Source organism: Protopterus annectens, chromosome 6.part1 (assembly GCF_019279795.1).
Source record: "Protopterus annectens isolate FY-2018-M chromosome 6.part1, PAN1.0, whole genome shotgun sequence".
Lineage (NCBI taxonomy): Eukaryota > Metazoa > Chordata > Ceratodontiformes > Protopteridae > Protopterus > Protopterus annectens.
In genome coordinates, this window is record NC_056738.1 from 416,949,574 (window position 1) to 416,967,525 (window position 17,952).

General features: G+C 36.9%; 1 protein-coding gene across 1 annotated transcript in view; it reads right to left on the reverse strand.

Annotated features, from left to right (window-relative positions):
• The window catches only part of LOC122805306 (solute carrier family 22 member 6-A-like), a 982,968-nt gene that overhangs the window by 489,485 nt on the left and 475,531 nt on the right, over nucleotides 1-17,952 (reverse strand). Inside the window, exons 4-5 of the mRNA XM_044075394.1 lie at nucleotides 11,904-12,072; nucleotides 2,755-2,878 (exon numbers count right to left, since the gene is read on the reverse strand). Of these exons, the coding sequence (XP_043931329.1) occupies nucleotides 2,755-2,878; nucleotides 11,904-12,072 (293 nt within the window). The remainder of the gene's footprint in view (nucleotides 1-2,754; nucleotides 2,879-11,903; nucleotides 12,073-17,952) is intronic.

Genomic DNA, 17,952 nt, shown 5'->3' on the forward strand with positions numbered 1-17,952 from the left:
CTGTATATTTAGTGCCATTGTGCTGTAACTCAGAGCAGATCTGAGTGTTGCCATTGAGATTCTTGACATAGCTATAAAATTATTTTGTTTTTGTAACTAGCTTTGGAGGATTTTATGAGAGTTCTCAGCTTCATACTGAGGCTGACCAGGGAGTTCCTCCAATCATGGGATTTTACTCTTTTTTGCAGCAGTATCTTTCTTCTGTTGTAAAATTTGTTTATGGCAGGGGACCACCAGATTGGCTTCCTTTTTTTAGAGGATAGCATCTTGGTGCTGTTAGGGATAGCATGATCCATGCACTCATGTAAGTGCTTAGAAAGTGGATTTGTGCAGGATTCAGCAGTCGTACCTCTATTGTCCGTCTGCATGGGTGTCATGAAGTTTTCCACTTCTGTCTTAAGAAGCGTAAAGTTGGCTTTGGAGAAATTTTTTACGGTGGTTTCCCTAATGGGAGTTGGAGGCGGGAAGTGGATGTCTAGGGTGATTAGCTTGTGGTCGGATCTGACCAAGGAAGAACTGACCTCTGGTGTGGAACACCGGTCCCCCATCTTGGTAATGACCAAGTCTAGGATATTGCTGCCCCTGGTGGGAGTGTGGATAAGTTGATCCAAGGTGTTGGAATTTATGAATTCCAGAAAACGTTGAGCAAATGAGTTGGTACATGAGTAGTTTTCCCAGTTAATGGTGGGGTAGTTGATATCACCCATTATTAGGGTGTTAAGTTGTACTCTAATATTTTCCAGTGTATCAAGAAATGAGGAGTGGGAATCTTGGGGCATGGTGGGGCATCTGTAGCAAGCTACAATTTGGATTGTGGTCTTGCCCAGAGTTAGTTGCACTTAGATAATCTCAGATGCATTATGCTGAGCAACAAGCCTGGAGGTGTGAATATCCTTAATCAATATGGACACGCCACTGCCTTTAGTGTTTCGATCCAGGTTAGGTGGCCGAAAGGTGTGGTATGAATTATAGCCTGGTAATGCAGGGATGCTCTCTGGAGCCTTGAACCAGGTCTCTGTCACTGCACAGATGTCGATGTTCTCCATTTTAAGGAGTGCCTCGAGTGAGTGCATTTTGAGGTTTAGTGATCATGTCACAGTATCTTGTAATAAATTTTTCTTCACTAAGTAGATAGAAATAAAAGTCAGTAAGGGGGCAATTGACTAAAGTTCATAATCAAACATTAGGAAAAGGAAATTTAAGACTCTTTTAACTTCACAGAAAACCATGTCAACTAAGGTAGCTAATAAAACCTAATTAATAACACATAAATCCTATAGGACTAAATTCCAAGCAATGACAAAGAAATGTTAACATAAAGAAAAAAACAGCTTATGCAAACAGAGGTCTGGCAGATGAAAAATAAACAGAAAACAGACTTTGAGCTGCTAAAGCACTGCTTCCTTTACATAAAGAACAAGGTTTGATTCCTTCCACCTCTATTTGCTTACTATGTAACTCTGAGCAAGTCACTTAAACTGACAGTGCTTTTCAGTCACCTGTGAAAACGGACGTTGGCTTTCTCAGTCAACATATAAATAAAAATAAAAATGATGTTCTTGGTTTACTATGCAGTTATGAACAGTTCCATTTCTAGCCAGCTGTCAGAAGAGAAAGGCGGAGTTTGAAGCTACAACTATACAGTTTCGAAATTTTATACAAACAAACAAAAAGTAGCGTGCTGCATACTAAATGTCTAGACATATGTCATCTATTACTTCTTTTGCAAACAGAGAACAGAATATATAAATGTATCACAAGAATGCTGTCTGAAAATTTGTTACACAAAATGCAGTTTAGGAAGAATCCAAGAAGGATCCTTTTCTTGTTAAAGACACATAAAAGAGTTGCAGGCTACATAAAACCATATCTGTTTATTCAGAGTACTTTGTAGAAGGAATGTGTAGCTCTTGAAATGTGATTCTCTCTAGCATCACTAACACATTTAAAACTATATACACCATGTACTACAATTTGTAATATCTAATTTTTCATTCACTTCGCTTACTATATTTCTCATTCTTTTTGGTTCATGAGTCAATTTAAATATTTTACTTGGTTATGATGTTGCTACACTTAAAAATGACAAGTCAAACTCTGATTACAATACATCCAAATTAAAACGAGTTAAACAATACCATTATTGATTATAGCCTCTCAGTCAAGCCTCTTATGTAAAACCTTAAACAGTGTAATGGGTCATACAGTTCAGTCTGGTAGCGTACTTCAGACAGTTGAAGCTGCTAATGCCTGAGATTGATTTCCTCAGCTGCCAGCTCTGAGCAAATCGCTTAACCAGACAATGGTCCAGCATTGCTCATTGGGCTTAGCTGGTTAACAGATAAATACAAAATGTAATATTTATTTTAGAACGCTTGAAGCATTTTTGTGTTGGAATTATTTTTGTTTTCCTTTAAGGATTTACAGCATCATCACGGAGTTATATTTTAAAAGGTGGCATCTTAATTTATATTCAGATATTTGATCTTTTCACATACGTCATCCTCTCTGACTTCAGTGTAATGCTTTAGCAAATACTGTGTATACTATTGATGATTAAAAGTCGTTCTAGTATTTCACTTACTTATGTAATCATACTGTTAACTATACAGAAAAAAACATTTTCTTGATAAAGCTCTTTGTGTGAAACATCACCTTGCAAAATATAGAACCATATTGTTACTAATTTGTGGCTGAACAATTCTGGTTACAAAGGAAACAACAGCAAAAAAAAAAAAAAAACATTCCTTTTACCTCTGGGGTGATCTTATCACCTTCTTCCTTCTTTCCATTAAATGCCGCCACCCTTTTCAGATGTTTTACAGCCACTTCTGATTTATTATTTAAAACAAGCCAACGGGCTGATTCAGGAAGCCACCTAATGAGAGAAAACCTTAAAGTTACTAATGCACAAAGAGTGCATGCATTTTAAAGTCAGACTATGCTCATATACTATGCACACATGAGCTCAGACTTCAGCAGTTGATAAGAGTTGCTTGACCAACCTCATTCATTATTCCTTGCCCTGCTTCTTAAACAGTCAGTCACTCCTGTTATCCCAACCATCCCTACTTTTGTGTATCAGTGAAGCTTGCATAGATCCAGTCTCAGGCACTGTACCTATAGCATACATATGGTTTGTGTATCATTGAAACTTGCATAGATCCAGTCTCAGGCACTGTACCTATAGCATACATATAGTTTGTGTATCACTGAAACGTGCATAGGTCCAGTCTCAGGCACTGTATCTGTAGCATACATATGGTTTGTGTATCACTGAAACTTGCATAGGTCCAGTCCCAGGCACTATACCTATAGCATACATATAGTTTGTGTATCATTGAAACGTGCATAGGTCCAGTCTCAGGCACTGTATCTGTAGCATACATATGGTTTGTGTATCACTGAAACTTGCATAGGTCCAATCTCAGGCACTGTATCTGTAACATACATATGGTTTGTGTATCACTGAAACTTGCATAGGTCCAGTCTCAGGCACTGTACCTGTAACATACATATGGTTTGTGTATCACTAAAATTTGCATAGGTCCAGTCTCAGGCACTGTATCTGTAGCATACATATGGTTTGTGTATCACTGAAACTTGCATAGATCCAGTCTCAGGCACTGTATCTATAGCGGGTCTATATCATATGAGCAAATCGTACAAATTGCAAATACTCATATTGAACGTACCGGACCTCGAACTTCCTATTGTGGGGGGCTGCACTCCCCACACCTCCCGCTAAATATATATTACAACTCCGAGATCGCACTACAGTGAGGCAAAGGCAAATATCCCATTCTTCACTGTACCACGATCTCAGAAAAAGCACTTTGAGGTCCGGTACGTTCGATATTATGAGTGCTCTCAATTTGTGTGATTCCCTCATATGATATATACCCCCTATAGCATACATATGGTTTGTGTATCACTGAAACTTGCATAGATCCAGTCTCAGGCACTGTACCTATAGCATTAATATGGTACTTCTTGTCTGCACAATGGGATAAGTATGCACATATCAATGACAGATCTTGATGAGCAAGTTCATCCGTGTTAAAAGCAAGACTATTGCCAAAAGACATTAGGAGAACTTGACATCTGCAATTTTCCCAGGCTACTAAATATGTTACCTAAAATGTACTGCCCTGGAATTTCTTCACCAAATCTCTGACATGCCATGCAAAGTGGACAACACAAGTACCCCAGTAAACTCAACAATGAGGAGGAAGAAGAGTTGCAGGTATGTCAATGAAGATGGAATGAATCATCCAATTCTTTTCAAGTCTCCCTGGCCACCCTAGTCGTACTTGCTAACCCTGGCCATGGCCTTAGTACTAACTCTAACCCTACACATAAGTTAGGAAAACCCCTTTTGCTAACCATATCACTAGTCAGAGAAACTTAGTCTGAGCTGATTAGGATTAAGGGATAGGAAAAGCAGACTGTTTGGTTTCCTTTTTCAATCTCTTGGTCTTCTGTTTTTGGTGTGGGGGGGTAAGTTTAGTTTTCTAAGTGTTGCATCATTTTATTGTGCATCTATGCTTGAGTACTTCCATCTTCTGTCATATAATCATACATGTAGTAGAATATGTAAGCAATCTTTTTCATTGCATTATTCATCACACCACATTCCATTAAAAACTTACCTCACTGTTATATTTTTTCATAAGGATATGTAAATAAGCATAAAAACAAGTGTACCTCTGCATCTTCCACACCCCCTCTACTTTATGTGTACTGGAGAATGGAGAACAGTGGGAAAGTGAAAAACCTCATTAACTTGTTAATTTCACAGCAAAATCCCTTGCCGCATTCACTTGAAAAACAAAAGTATGCACATTTACACAACATCTTACACACATTGACACAGATGGTACTATCCTATATACAGACTGTGAAGACTGGTAGAGATGGGTGAAGGCTGCCAGCTAAGCCAGATAGAATTGTGCAGATAATTCTATCATTTGTAAATATGAATGTTGAACTATAAGCGTGTTTGTTTGAATGAAAGCATATGCTGTGAAGTGTTGAACTTAAAAAAATGTGGCAACATTGCCCTCTGCTGTAAAGAAAGCTAATTCAAGCATTTCTTGTTGTTTCTTTGAAATTAAAATTATTTCATGACTGCCTTTGATGTTTACCACTAACACCAGAGAGGGCATCTCATATATGAGGAAAGGATAACAAATACACACACTAAAGTGCAATTTCCATTAAGAGCACACAGAGATCACAGTCAGTCCGGGGCTGGTCACCTCAGTCCTCACCACTAACACCACAGAGGGTGTCTCATATATGAGAAAAGGATAACAAATAAACACAGTAATGTGCAATTTCCCTTAAGAGCACACAGAGATCAGAGTCAGTCCAGGGCTGGTCGCTCCTTTGCTCCCCAGGTCCCCAATAAGACTCCCCACTGGCACAACTATAGGGTCTAGATCTCAGCCTAGTGGGCAAGCTAAAATCTCCAGCACCCTCTCTGTCCAACCAGTGTTTCTTGTCCCTGCCCAATAGCTGACACACATACTTTGAGATAAGAGTTTACACAACCGCACAGACACTCCTTGGGAAGGCTGGCACAGGTTCTCCAGCTGTGCCCCTTTTACCCAAACTATACGGTAGTACCAGCTGCCACCACCCACTAATATTATCAGCTACTCAAAGGCTCTTAAAAGGGTGTCCAATTATTACTGTGCAATATTATTATCCAATTGGTAGATGTGACTAAACAGTCTCAAGGCTTATTAGAGTGACCTGGTACAGGATCCTTATATACATTCAATGTACTCTTAGAGCTTAACTTATCTCTACACAAAACAGCCACAGTTAAAAGGTTTTAAAATATTTAATAATACATAATTAAAACCACAAGACAATATTTTCTCCTATACAGTGCTAGTCAAAAGTTCAGAGATCACACAGACATACCTAAAATAATTCAGTAGTACAGTTCTGGCATCACAGAAAAACACTTAGTCTAATCTTTCTAATTTCTAGTTATTCCTAAAAGAAAACACACTTCTAAAATAACTTACTTACATAAAGAGAGCATAAGGCAGTGCTGAGTTGGATGTTCAAGACAAAAATGCTTAATAATCTCTGGTTCTCACTGTTTAAATTGAAACTGCAGTTCTGATAAAACATTACATCATTTCACACTTTCCTGGTGTTCCCAAACTGACAGCAACTGCATTTGCAATCTTTTAGATTTAGAGCAATAAAGGACAGTCCACATGTAAATTCTGGTCATTAACTTTAGCCTTAAAACAATAGGCAGGAAGCCTTCATCTAGCCGGACTGGAGCCGACTTGTAAACATCAAAGGCAGTGATGAAATAATTTTAATTTCAAAGGACCAACAAGAAATGCTTGATTTAGCTTTCTTTACAGCAGATGGCAACGTTGCCACATTGTTTTAAGTTCAACACTTCACAACATATGCTTTCATTCAAACAAACAAGCTTATAGTTCAACATTCATATTTACAAATGATAGAATTATCTGCACAATTCTATCTGGCTAGTCTGGCAGCCTTCACCCATCTCTACCAGTCTTCACACAGACATTCATACTTCAGTCAATACAATCATACCACAGGCAAGCATACTGGCACAAACTTACCATTGGCATAATCCTGTGATATGTTTGCAACTTAAAAATAACACTATGCTGTATAAGAATCAACAAAAAAAAACACTATTCCTGTTTGTATGGAATAAACTCATCACTAAAACAACTGAGTGTGTGTGTGTGTGTGTGTGTGTGTGTGTGTGTGTGTGTGTGTGTGTGTGTGTGTGTGTGTGTGTGTGTGCGTGTGTGTCTGTGTTGTGTGTGTGTGTGTGTGTGTGTGTGTGTGTGTGTGTGTGTGTGTGTGTGTGCTTGCATCTGTGTGTGTGTGTGTGTGTGTGTGTGTGTGTGTGTGTGTGTGTGTGTGTGTGTGTGTGTGTGTGTGTGTGTGTGCGTGCTTGTGTGTGTGTGTGCGTCTGAGTGTGTGTGTGTGTGTGTGTGTGTGTGTGTGTGTGTGTGTGTGTGTGTGTGTGTGTGTGTGTAATATAGCCAAGTAACAACAAAAGAACAAGAAGTAGCACCAGAGATCCAAATGCAGATACAAACCATACACATGTATAACTTAAATATCATTGAAGTACAGTTATTTATTTTACTATTGCCTTATTTCATACAGTAAAATAACTTCTTTCATTTTTTTTTAGCTTGATAACTTACTGACTGCACTTCTCATGGACACGTTGCTGAAACTTGCACTTTTGTTTTGCTAATTGTTTTGTTAAGTTTTAATAACATTGCATTATTGTGTGTTCTTGGTATTTGCACTGTTGTTCTCTTTTGTCTTACTGAGTATAATTATTATACTATTACACTTTGTTGCTTTGGTGTGTTGCTTACCTCTGGCAGTATCTAAGGTAATACTGCAGTATTACAAGTTACTGATACTAGGCATATAAAAACAAATTAAATTATTATCTCAGTTACTGGTTGCACTTTGTGATCACTAGTATTATATTTCTGCTTATAACCATTTACCATAGTGCTGTTGTATTTAATGTTACTTGACTGATTGCTATACTGATACAGCACTTGTAAGTACTCAGATCACCTACAGCTATTGCAATTACTGCACCTGGATCCATTAGTTAAACAACCCATTGCTCTCTGTTGTCACTGTCTAGGTAGATTCCACATTAAACTATTGGGCATTTGGTTAAATTTGCCACTGTTGTTGAGTTCATTATTGATGCTGCATATACTGTCACTTTTAGATTTCTCTTTTTTTCCCACTTTTGACTACTACAGTAGTCACAGCTCATTCTTCTATCATTATCCATATCCCAGTTTATCAATTTTTTCTAATCCAGTCAATTATCTTGTCTATCTTATAATAGGAGTAAGGTATTAACCTACCCTGTGTTGTTATACCCCTTCATCTGCACTAGCCAATACAGAACCTTCTGTAGCCAGCCTGATAGCACTAGGTATTTTCAGCCAATGTAGCAACTGCCTCATGCTTACCTAAACCTTGTTACTCCTACCTCACGATGACTCAATGCATGAGAGGTGTAAAGATTTACTGAACTCGGAGGCTGCCTTCTCACCTCACAAAATATTCATTCAGTACAACACAGTTACACATACAGCACAGATCACTTCCACTAAATCATATTACTTTGTGGTTGTTAAAAGAACACAGCCTAAGCTTCCCAGGCAAGAAACTAAGAAATCCCAGGCATTAGTAGACACAGCAACACACCCACCTTCACCCTTCTCATCCATATCCAGTGCACATATCTCTAAGAGTTATAAGGGTGCAGACTCCAAGCCTTAATGGCTCACTGAGACTGCATATAACCAAGGAAATGTTTTACTAACAGGTAATTCTATTGTGATACATGCAGATACCACACTCACTCACTAGTCTGGATATGAATAGGGTGACAGTTAGCTATCTTTTTGGAGCCAGGATCCAGGATGCAACAAGGACCCTTTGATCCCTCCATACTGAAAATATATTTATGACCTGATAATGGTCCACACAGGGGTGAAATGACCTTAGGCGCTTTACCCAAGAAGACATGCAGAAGGATATGATTAAGCTTGCTATGTATGAGACTGAGGTGGGAAAAACACTGGCCTTGAGTGGTATTTTGCTATCACCTAGAGTAATGCTGAGATGCAAAGATGAGATAACTGACTTTAATAATTGGCTATGTAGCTGGTGTCATTCTCGGCAGATCCAGTATATGTCAGCTTGGGGTGAGATAACTGACAAGTCTTCAGGCTGTGCCAGGGATGGTCTGCACCTCTGTTACCAAGGCTTTCATAGTCTGGCTAAATTCTCTGGTCACCCATAATGCCCTTTTTTAGGCAGAGTCCACCTAATGGACATTCCAACCTAGTAAATTTTAATTTGGAACACATTAACATGGTTCTACTCAATGCCAGAGGTCTTAACAAAAAATGTCCAAACTTACGACTCTCCTACAACTTGAACACCTTCATAAATGTATAGTTGCAGAAATTTGATTTCAGAGCAATGAAAGTGGTCTCTTTCTATTGCCCATCATGCCTATCATGCCTTCAGAACAACTGGAAATTGTGGGGCAGTATCAATATTTGTCAAGTATGTCATCACCTTACACCAGATTCCTTGGGACACCACATTTGAACTCCTCAAAGTCCAAATTACAGTAAACAAGGTTATTACCACTTTATAGCTAGCTACAGAATGCCCTGTTTGTCCTAGTCTAAGCACAGTAGCTATCTTAACTCATTAGCAGAAATCCCTATTAAACACAACACCTTTCTGTTGGGGGACTTTAACCATCCATAAGTAGAGTGACATAACTGCCAATTATCACATCCCTCCCACCAGACACTGTTGTAAGGGATTTAGTCCTTCATAATTCCTTATCATTTGACCATCGTGTAGCCTCAGTAGTTAGCAAAGCCTTTTATCTGTCTCATCAAATTTCCAAAGGCATTTTCACTAGGTCCCACAAGGTCTTACTTCCCCTCCACTCATATAAGATTAGGCCAGTTATTGAATTTAATGCACCTTTTGGCTTCTACTCTTTTTAACATATCACTCAACTTGAGAGACCTTAGAGATTCATAACTAAAAGTTTAGTGGCCTCAAAAATCTAAGTTAACAGGACAGACTGGCAACCTTCTCTGTGTACTCAGTCTCTTACAAACCCATCTATGGAGATCAGCCTCTAGCCTTTTGAGCCATGAAAGATTCAACACTCTTTAAGGTCCTATTCCCTATTCCTTCACAGGAAAAAAGGTACCTCAAATACCCAGTTAAAATAATTAAACTTTCATCAGAAATATAAATAAGGCACGTTTGTATGAAGGATTCAAATACCAATGCATCTTTCACCTCTGGAACAAACTTCCACTACATCTCAAGTAGCACCCTTACCACCTTGAAGGTAAACTAAGATAATTGGATGGGTGTTCACAAAATCATCCCTAGTCTATCTTGTCTCACCCTTCTTGAGGCTGGATAGAATTTTTGAATAGAGGTTTTGGGAAGGCTTATAGTGATCTGCTGATTGATTGACAAGTAGTTAACCATGAACCTATGAATACTCTTTTTGCCATGTTCTTTAAGTAAGTACGAAGTTACGAAGTTAAAAAAAATGAGGAGAGTTTCTGAAAACGTTATAAGCCAGCCACTGTAAACACTTTCATCATGTTCTAATCTTACACTTTCATTATGTTCTAATCTCCATTTGGACATGTAAGCTAGACAGCTTCCTTGGCACTGGAGTGGCTTCCAAGTGCAACCAACTCATTCATTTCAGAATCCAGGCCATTTATGATATGTAAATTGTTGCTAAAAGTTTAAATAAGCACAAATTTTGAAATAATTTACAATGTTAAAATTCTGTAAACTGTCTTAATACATCATATACCTAGGTAAAAAGACATTTATCTATCATGTGTCTATCAATCTAAGATATAAATAGATATACAAGTGTATCTCTCTCTCTCTATATATATATATATAGAGAGAGAGAGAGAGAGAGAGAAAGAGAGAGGGGAGCCATGCATTTAGGTGAATGTGCTAAGAGTTGATATCTGTTTTGTTTACAGAATTTGGCCAATTAAACCAATAACCAATGATGGAGATGTCTGTGTGAGAAAGCAACTAACCACAAGTCAAAGAGTTCAGAAAACAAGGACTAAGAGGAAACCACAAAAGCCCTCCATATAGGCACACAATGTATGTTATTGTTAAAAGCTAAAATGGCTAAGCACTTTTGTCCATACTGAGAGATTAGGACTTCATCAGAGCAAAGAGTAAGCTAAAACAACTGCATATTTAGAATCTCATTCAGTGTTACGCTGCCAAAGTTAACACCACTCACTGAAATTCAAAGGGACATGCTCCACTAAAAACATGCAAGGAAAAAAACACACAAAAAAATCCAAAAATTGGTTAATAATATTTTAATATTTTTTATGATTATTAATCAATTTTTGTAATATTACCATTTAGTGGTTGGCATAAGGGATTATATATAATTTATTATTGCAATATTATCATTATTATTGTTGTGAAAATATTTCTTACATTTTCTATGTATTTTTTTTACATTGTGTGTCTATATAGAGGGCTTTTGTGGTTTCCTCCTTGATTAAGCAGATAATTGACATTAGGGTAAGATTGCAACAATATTGGGATTGTTGAATATTCCCCAATGTTGTGCAATTTCAGAGTTTGATTATATAAGTAGCAGGGTGTTGGGGGCTCAGCTGCTACATGCGGGTGCAGGGCAGCTTACCCCCTTTAAAACATTGTTTTTATCTTGCATGTTCCAATGTAATCTCTTGAAGCATGCATATGAACATGTCAACCTTTTTCGTTTTTGACTTTCAACATCTGGGGTGTTTTTATATATATATATATATATATATATATATATATATATAAATAAAATATTTTATATATATATATATATATATATATATATATATATATATATATATATGATACATACATAATACTGATGTTTATATGACAACATCAATTATCTGAGAATAAATCAGATTATTATATAATACATTATATAGTTTACAAAGTCAAAAGGTACAAAAAAAAAACAAATCATGTTAGAGGAAAAACAGATACAAAAAACACATATAAACCAAGAAGAAATAAATAAATTTTAAGCCCAAAGGATGAAATAACAATAAGGGCTGAGGCAAGTGAATGTGCAGTAATAAATATACTGATTGCAAAGCATGGCTTTGAATAGAATAACTATATGAGTGAAGTTAATGAAATGCATAATAAATTAATGTATTATATATTTAATAAATTTAAACCTCAATTAAAAAATAACAGAATTTGACATAATAAAAATTACATACCAGGAATAGAGAAAGTAGACAAAAAAAGGTGCTGAAACTGTAATCTGAAGCCAGTGCCAGTTTCGAATTCCATATGCAAGGCCTGCCAGAATCAACTGTCCACATGTATAGAAATGTCCATTTAATGTCCCCACAAAGGTCCGTGATCTAGTTGGAATCCATTCCATATCTAAATAATATAATCACAATGTTGTCAGCTGGCTTATTTTCCCAATAATCAATTATTAACATTTCAGTAATCAGAAAACAGAATTTGTAAAGAATTTTATAGACTTGCACAAGAGCATAAAAGTAAAAAAGTCAATGCATCACTGACATAGCCCTAACAGCCACATAAGGAATTACATTTTCATTATTCAGTAACATTCTCTGTATTTTCTCCTGGAGCAGTTAGCGCTGCTCAACACTGGGATTAAGCCTTACTGCACTACAGAAACCTTTGTTTGGAAGGTTTCACAAGTGTGGTAAGCCTGAGTAATTCAAAGATGGTTCTCCCACTACATTAGTACACAAGCACTAGGCATACCCCAGACTGCAGTATTGCTGGTAAATCTGCAGTAATAAAAACAAATAATTCCTCCCAAAAGTGGTTAAAATAAAACTAATAAAGAAAAACTACTTTATAATGGCAGGTAGAGGAAAAATCAAGATCAGATTTTAGCATAAAACAAATTTATTCTTCACTTTTGTCTTAACAAAAACTGACTTCATCAGAGCAATCAACAATTGAGATCACACACACACACACACACACACACACACACACACACACACACACACACATACACATAAAAAATGAACAACCATAAAAAAAACACAATTCAGGCACATGCTTGTAAGTCCTAATGAAACAATCAAGCCTAATAAATATTAATAAACTTTTTACCCAATACAAAAACATATATACGTATTAAAAATATATGTGTGTGCACTCCAGTGTGTGTTTGTGTCTGTGTGTGTGTGTGTGTGTGTGTGTCTCTCTCTCTCTCTGTTGAATGGCATGAATACAGCTACATGGATCTGTGTGTGTGTGTGTGTGTGTGTGTGTGTGTGTGTGTGTGTGTGTGTGTGTGTGTGTGTGTGTGTGTGTGTGTGTGTTTGTGTGTGTGTATGTGTCATAGACTGGATTCCAGTGTGTCTCGGTCTGTGTGTATCTGTGCAACCACAATGTATGGGTTGGTAGGGGGGAACACTAGCAACACTAGCAAAGCCAATTATGACAGTGTGGTGTGTGATTCAGAGATACTGTAATTATCTACTAAAGAAGGGTTTCCTGGTGTGGCTTTACCTTGTCTCTGAATTAATGATAATCCCATTTCACTATCTAAACATCCCACATTGCACAATTAGTACTGGTAGTGCTAATTAGTACTGGTAGTGCTAATTGTTCTGAATCCCAGGCCAAATTTTATTTTCACATCAGTTTATTGGTCAGTCTCCAATGAACCAGGAGCAGAAAGAGATATTAAGCTCCATGAATTAAAAGCCCATTGTAAAAACAAACTAAATGTTCTATTAAACATTTATTTATATTTCCCTCTCTGAATTGCTTTTTTACTAATTAAATGAAAGAAAATATAATTGCTTCTGACAATTTCTATATACAATGTTTTTAATTCGTGTTTGCATTATTATGCAATACTATCCACAGTGGGTGAAATATGTGGTGAAGTTCTAGCTTTGTTCACTATGCAAGTTGTTACATATATTAGTGGCCTTCACATAAAAAAAAACTTTACTAGAATTCTAAATTGAAATTTATGTTTTCTGCAAATTATCCCTCATGGCTTTTGTCACATTTTTGGATATTTATTAAATATCTTACTTGCATGACCTTACAGCTTGGTATACTGAATAAGAACTGACACTGCCTTTCCTTTAATAACCTTGGAAGTGTAATACGCCAGGCATGCCAGACACTGCTATCAATGTCTAACCCAGATAAGGTGCCCTGATATCTTCTTTGTATACATCATATGTATCTGGATAAAAGTCAACAACAACATTTTAAGTCATGCAACAGAAGTTCAACAAATTTTATTGGCTGGCAGTGGGATTTATAAGATGAGGCAACAAAGTAAACAAAATAACATCATTAAGTCTGTATTATAACCTTCCAAAATTCAGCTACAGGTAATTTATCTGATTGTAATGAGAGACAGGTTTCCATATTGCACAAATTTAAAATATTTTGTCAACAAAGGTGCAGCCTAGATTAATTAATGCAGGTCTTACATAGCTCGTAGCATGGGGGCTTCAGATTTCACTTGTGTTTTATTGGTTCTTTTTTTAGTAGTTTAATACTTACTGTGCAGTGCGCAGCTCAGTCTTGTTATCTTGATAAGACTACAGAGGACTGCAGCACGTGTACTAACTGTTTAACTCAATGCTGGATTTTAAAACTGGACATAACGCCAGGAAAGTACTTTTTATGTCTACACTTAAGCTGCCTAACTGATATAGCCTTTTAGAGACATTTTCTGCATTGTCTGATACTGTTTATGTGTTTTATTTTCTTCTTTGAGTAAATATGCATTTTATTTTTTGATTTGAGCAAATCAGTTTGACCTGGTGTAGAGAATATCTTAGATTAAGTAGTGATTGTTTTAAGTGAGAGTTAGATTAATTTATAAAGATTGTGAGTAGCTTAGAGTACTTGAGTTTCAGGTTTCACTTGTTTGATTGTTTTTTTTTTTCTTGGTCAATACTGCACAGAGCTGTACTGACCTCAGCACCATAGCTCTCAACCTTCCATCTCCATAATGAGGAACACTACCTTTCATAATGTGGAACGAATGGCCAAAATGTGGAATACTCACTAACAGCTTACTAACAACTTCATCTAGGAAGCTCATAGGATGGTTGAAATTTGAATTTTTTAATTATATAATTATTTTAATGAATTAATATAATTTGGTTCTATTTACCATGGATATCAGTTAAAAACTTGCTAAATCTGAATGTCTGACAGATCCTTTCAATGTGGAACTTCGAGGAACATGAATGTTTTAAGATCCTAAATGAGGAAAATTCCTTCAATGAGGTACACTTGAGGGGCATGCTCAGCACTGTGGTATTTGCATTTATACAAGTAAATTCTCTCCTTTTGTATTGTTGAAAGGTTACTTTCTTCTAACTCATGTGAGTGAGTTACTTATTTCTTCTCTGTCTAATCACCATTCACTGGCCTGTGATGTGGAGAGCAGACTTGAGCTGATGTGAGTGGATTTTCATAGTCCTTTTCTTTCCTGTGCAGTCATTCATTTCCCCTATCCAACAAACTTCTCTCCTGTATTATTCCCCCTTTCTGTCTCCCTCTTTAGTTCCTTACTAACCTTCATCACACAGCAGCACTGATCATCATGTGGCAACAGCAGACTGATCCTTCTACTATTGCCAGCCTTATAGCACATGGTATCCTAAAGCAATCTAAGAACTGCCCCATACTCACTGGAAACAAAGCCCGACTAAACCCAAAGGATTCTATCTGTGAGAGGTGTAAATACTTAACTAAACTGGAGGTGTCCCATTCCCAGTTAGTAGTATGCAGTGAGCTTAATTTAGTCTTACACCAAAACACACCTACAAAATATCCACATACTATTAACATAAAACTGTTGTATGCTGTTGTAGCTAAAAATCTCTCCCCAAGCCCTGTTTAACTCCTGCATCTTGGCATCAGCTTAAATATTTGTAGATACCTCCTGCAAGATCCCCAGCATCAACAAAATTAAAACAACATACATCATACTCTAACACTACACTATATACATCCACAAACAGGGGTCACCCATCCAGCATGCAGAAGCTTTTAAGGCAGCAGGACCAAGCTTGTACATCTGGCAATGTCCTGGTCATAGATGACTCCATAGTTAGACACACAGATGCTCCATTTACCAGGTTGAATAAATACAGAGGGATTGCTAGCTGCCTCTCAGGTGCTAGGATCCACAATTTCTCAAGTCGCTTCACCCTAGGTACATATATGACCTGATGATTGCACACCTGAGAGTGAATGATTTGAGACATACCTCCTTAGATTATATGAAGAGGGACATAAAGGAGGGTCCAAATGGAGAGATGATAAGTCAGCAAGTGAATGAGAGTAGTATTGCTGAAACTGAATTCATCCTCAAGTCTTGGTGAGTACCTTCACGAGGTGGACCCTGTTTTCACAAAATCTCACCAAGACAACACTGATATAAAGACTGTATTTATATAGCATATATCATGGACAGAAGTAGGTTACAAATTAAAAAAGAGAGCTGGGTGCCCAAGACCCAGGATAAAAAAGTGCCCAATCCTGGTAGGCGCACTGTTGCCAGGACTGGAAAAGATGACAGTGTAGAATCCTCAAAATAAGGAAACATTCCTACAATGGGACCAGGCCAGGTCCAGGAGGAGGATGGCCCCCCCTGTTGTAGAAGGAAGTAATAGTCCGCAAGAATCACAAAAACTGATAGGCCAAAGAAGAGCCATAAAGATGATAAAGTGAACTATTGAGGATAAGAAAGAAATTATGTATTGTTACTATTTTGCAAAAAGCCCAGAATTGCCAGACACAAGATATACAAAATGATTAAGACAGAAATCAGAGGAAAGAAAAATACTTCCACACAAAAAACTATCAGAAGCTTCCAATGGAAAATTTGTGTTCAATTCAACAGATTTGTGAAAAACAGTATATAGATCGAGAAACTCTGATCTGTTTAGAAAAAGAACCATCTGAGGAAGTGCAAAAATATAAACAACAAAACCTAGAGATATTTGAAAAGTATAAAAAAGAAATATGGACAGGGGAAAGGAAAAGAGATTTAATATGGTGTAATATCTATGCAAAGGAGAAAGCAAAACTAACCAATACAAAAAGAGGAGCACCAAACATATTTGAAGTGAAATACAGGCAAAGGAATCTGGTCATGGAAAACTTTACAATACAAAAAAATGAGAAGACAAAGAGGAAAAGTAGAAAAGGAGATCAGTAATGGAGAAGTTAAAGAAATAGAAACTGAGGTTATGGAGTACCTGTAAAGTGAAGGATTCAGTGTAGAAAATCTAATTCAGAAAGCACCACAACAGGACAGAGCAATGAAACTCCAAATTATGGGGAAACCAGTGGAACAGGAAGCAATTGGTCAGTTGCCATATCGAGATATTTTGGAGCCTTAAACAGGTAACCAGTATAAACATTCATTTGAAGCTAGACAGCAAGGGAAGGAGCAAGAAAATGTAGAAACTCTGATGCAGTCAGTGTTGAGGAGTGACAGGCCAGTGGGTTCCCATATGACAGAGAAATGGATGGCACAGGATGAAATTGAAGAGACTGTGCCACAGGAAGATGTACAGAACTTTCTATAAAATGCCCACAGGAAATGGCAAACAAGGGATGTACCCTCAGTTTAGAAGAAAATGAGCTAAGAGAAGAGTTGCTTGATTAAATAGACATAGATAGACATATTAAGATCAATTAAAGAAATAGACTGCAGAAGGTCAATAAAAACCCAAAAAGTCAGAAGTCTGATATAACAAATAAAGACAGTAATTAGCAATCTCCATAGAGATCCATGCAATATAATAGAAGTAAACAGGATATATTACTGTGCAGCTAAATTAATAACTGATAAAGTTCTACCACAAGAACACAGGGTAGTGAGGGAGAGGAAGGGGAGAAATCGAATACAATCCTAGAAGTATTGAATAGAGAAAACTATAAAGCAATTAAGACAAGAAGTGTCACTGTTAGAAGACTACAGAAGAGGGAATAGATCAGCAAAAATATTAAGAAAGATAGACATGATAAAAGCAATCCACAGTATTAAAACAGACCAGGCTATATCATGCACTATCGCAAATAACAAACTAAAAATTTCAGAATAGATGGAAAAACTTAGACGATACACAAATAAATATAAAGGAAAAGTACAAAATAAGCAATTTAACAAATTTAATTTGACAACCCAAAAAAGTTTTATAGAGAATGGGAAACAAGGTAAAAGGAATTAAAAGACCGCCAAAAAAAGAAGAAGTAGATACATTTTGGAGAAGTATC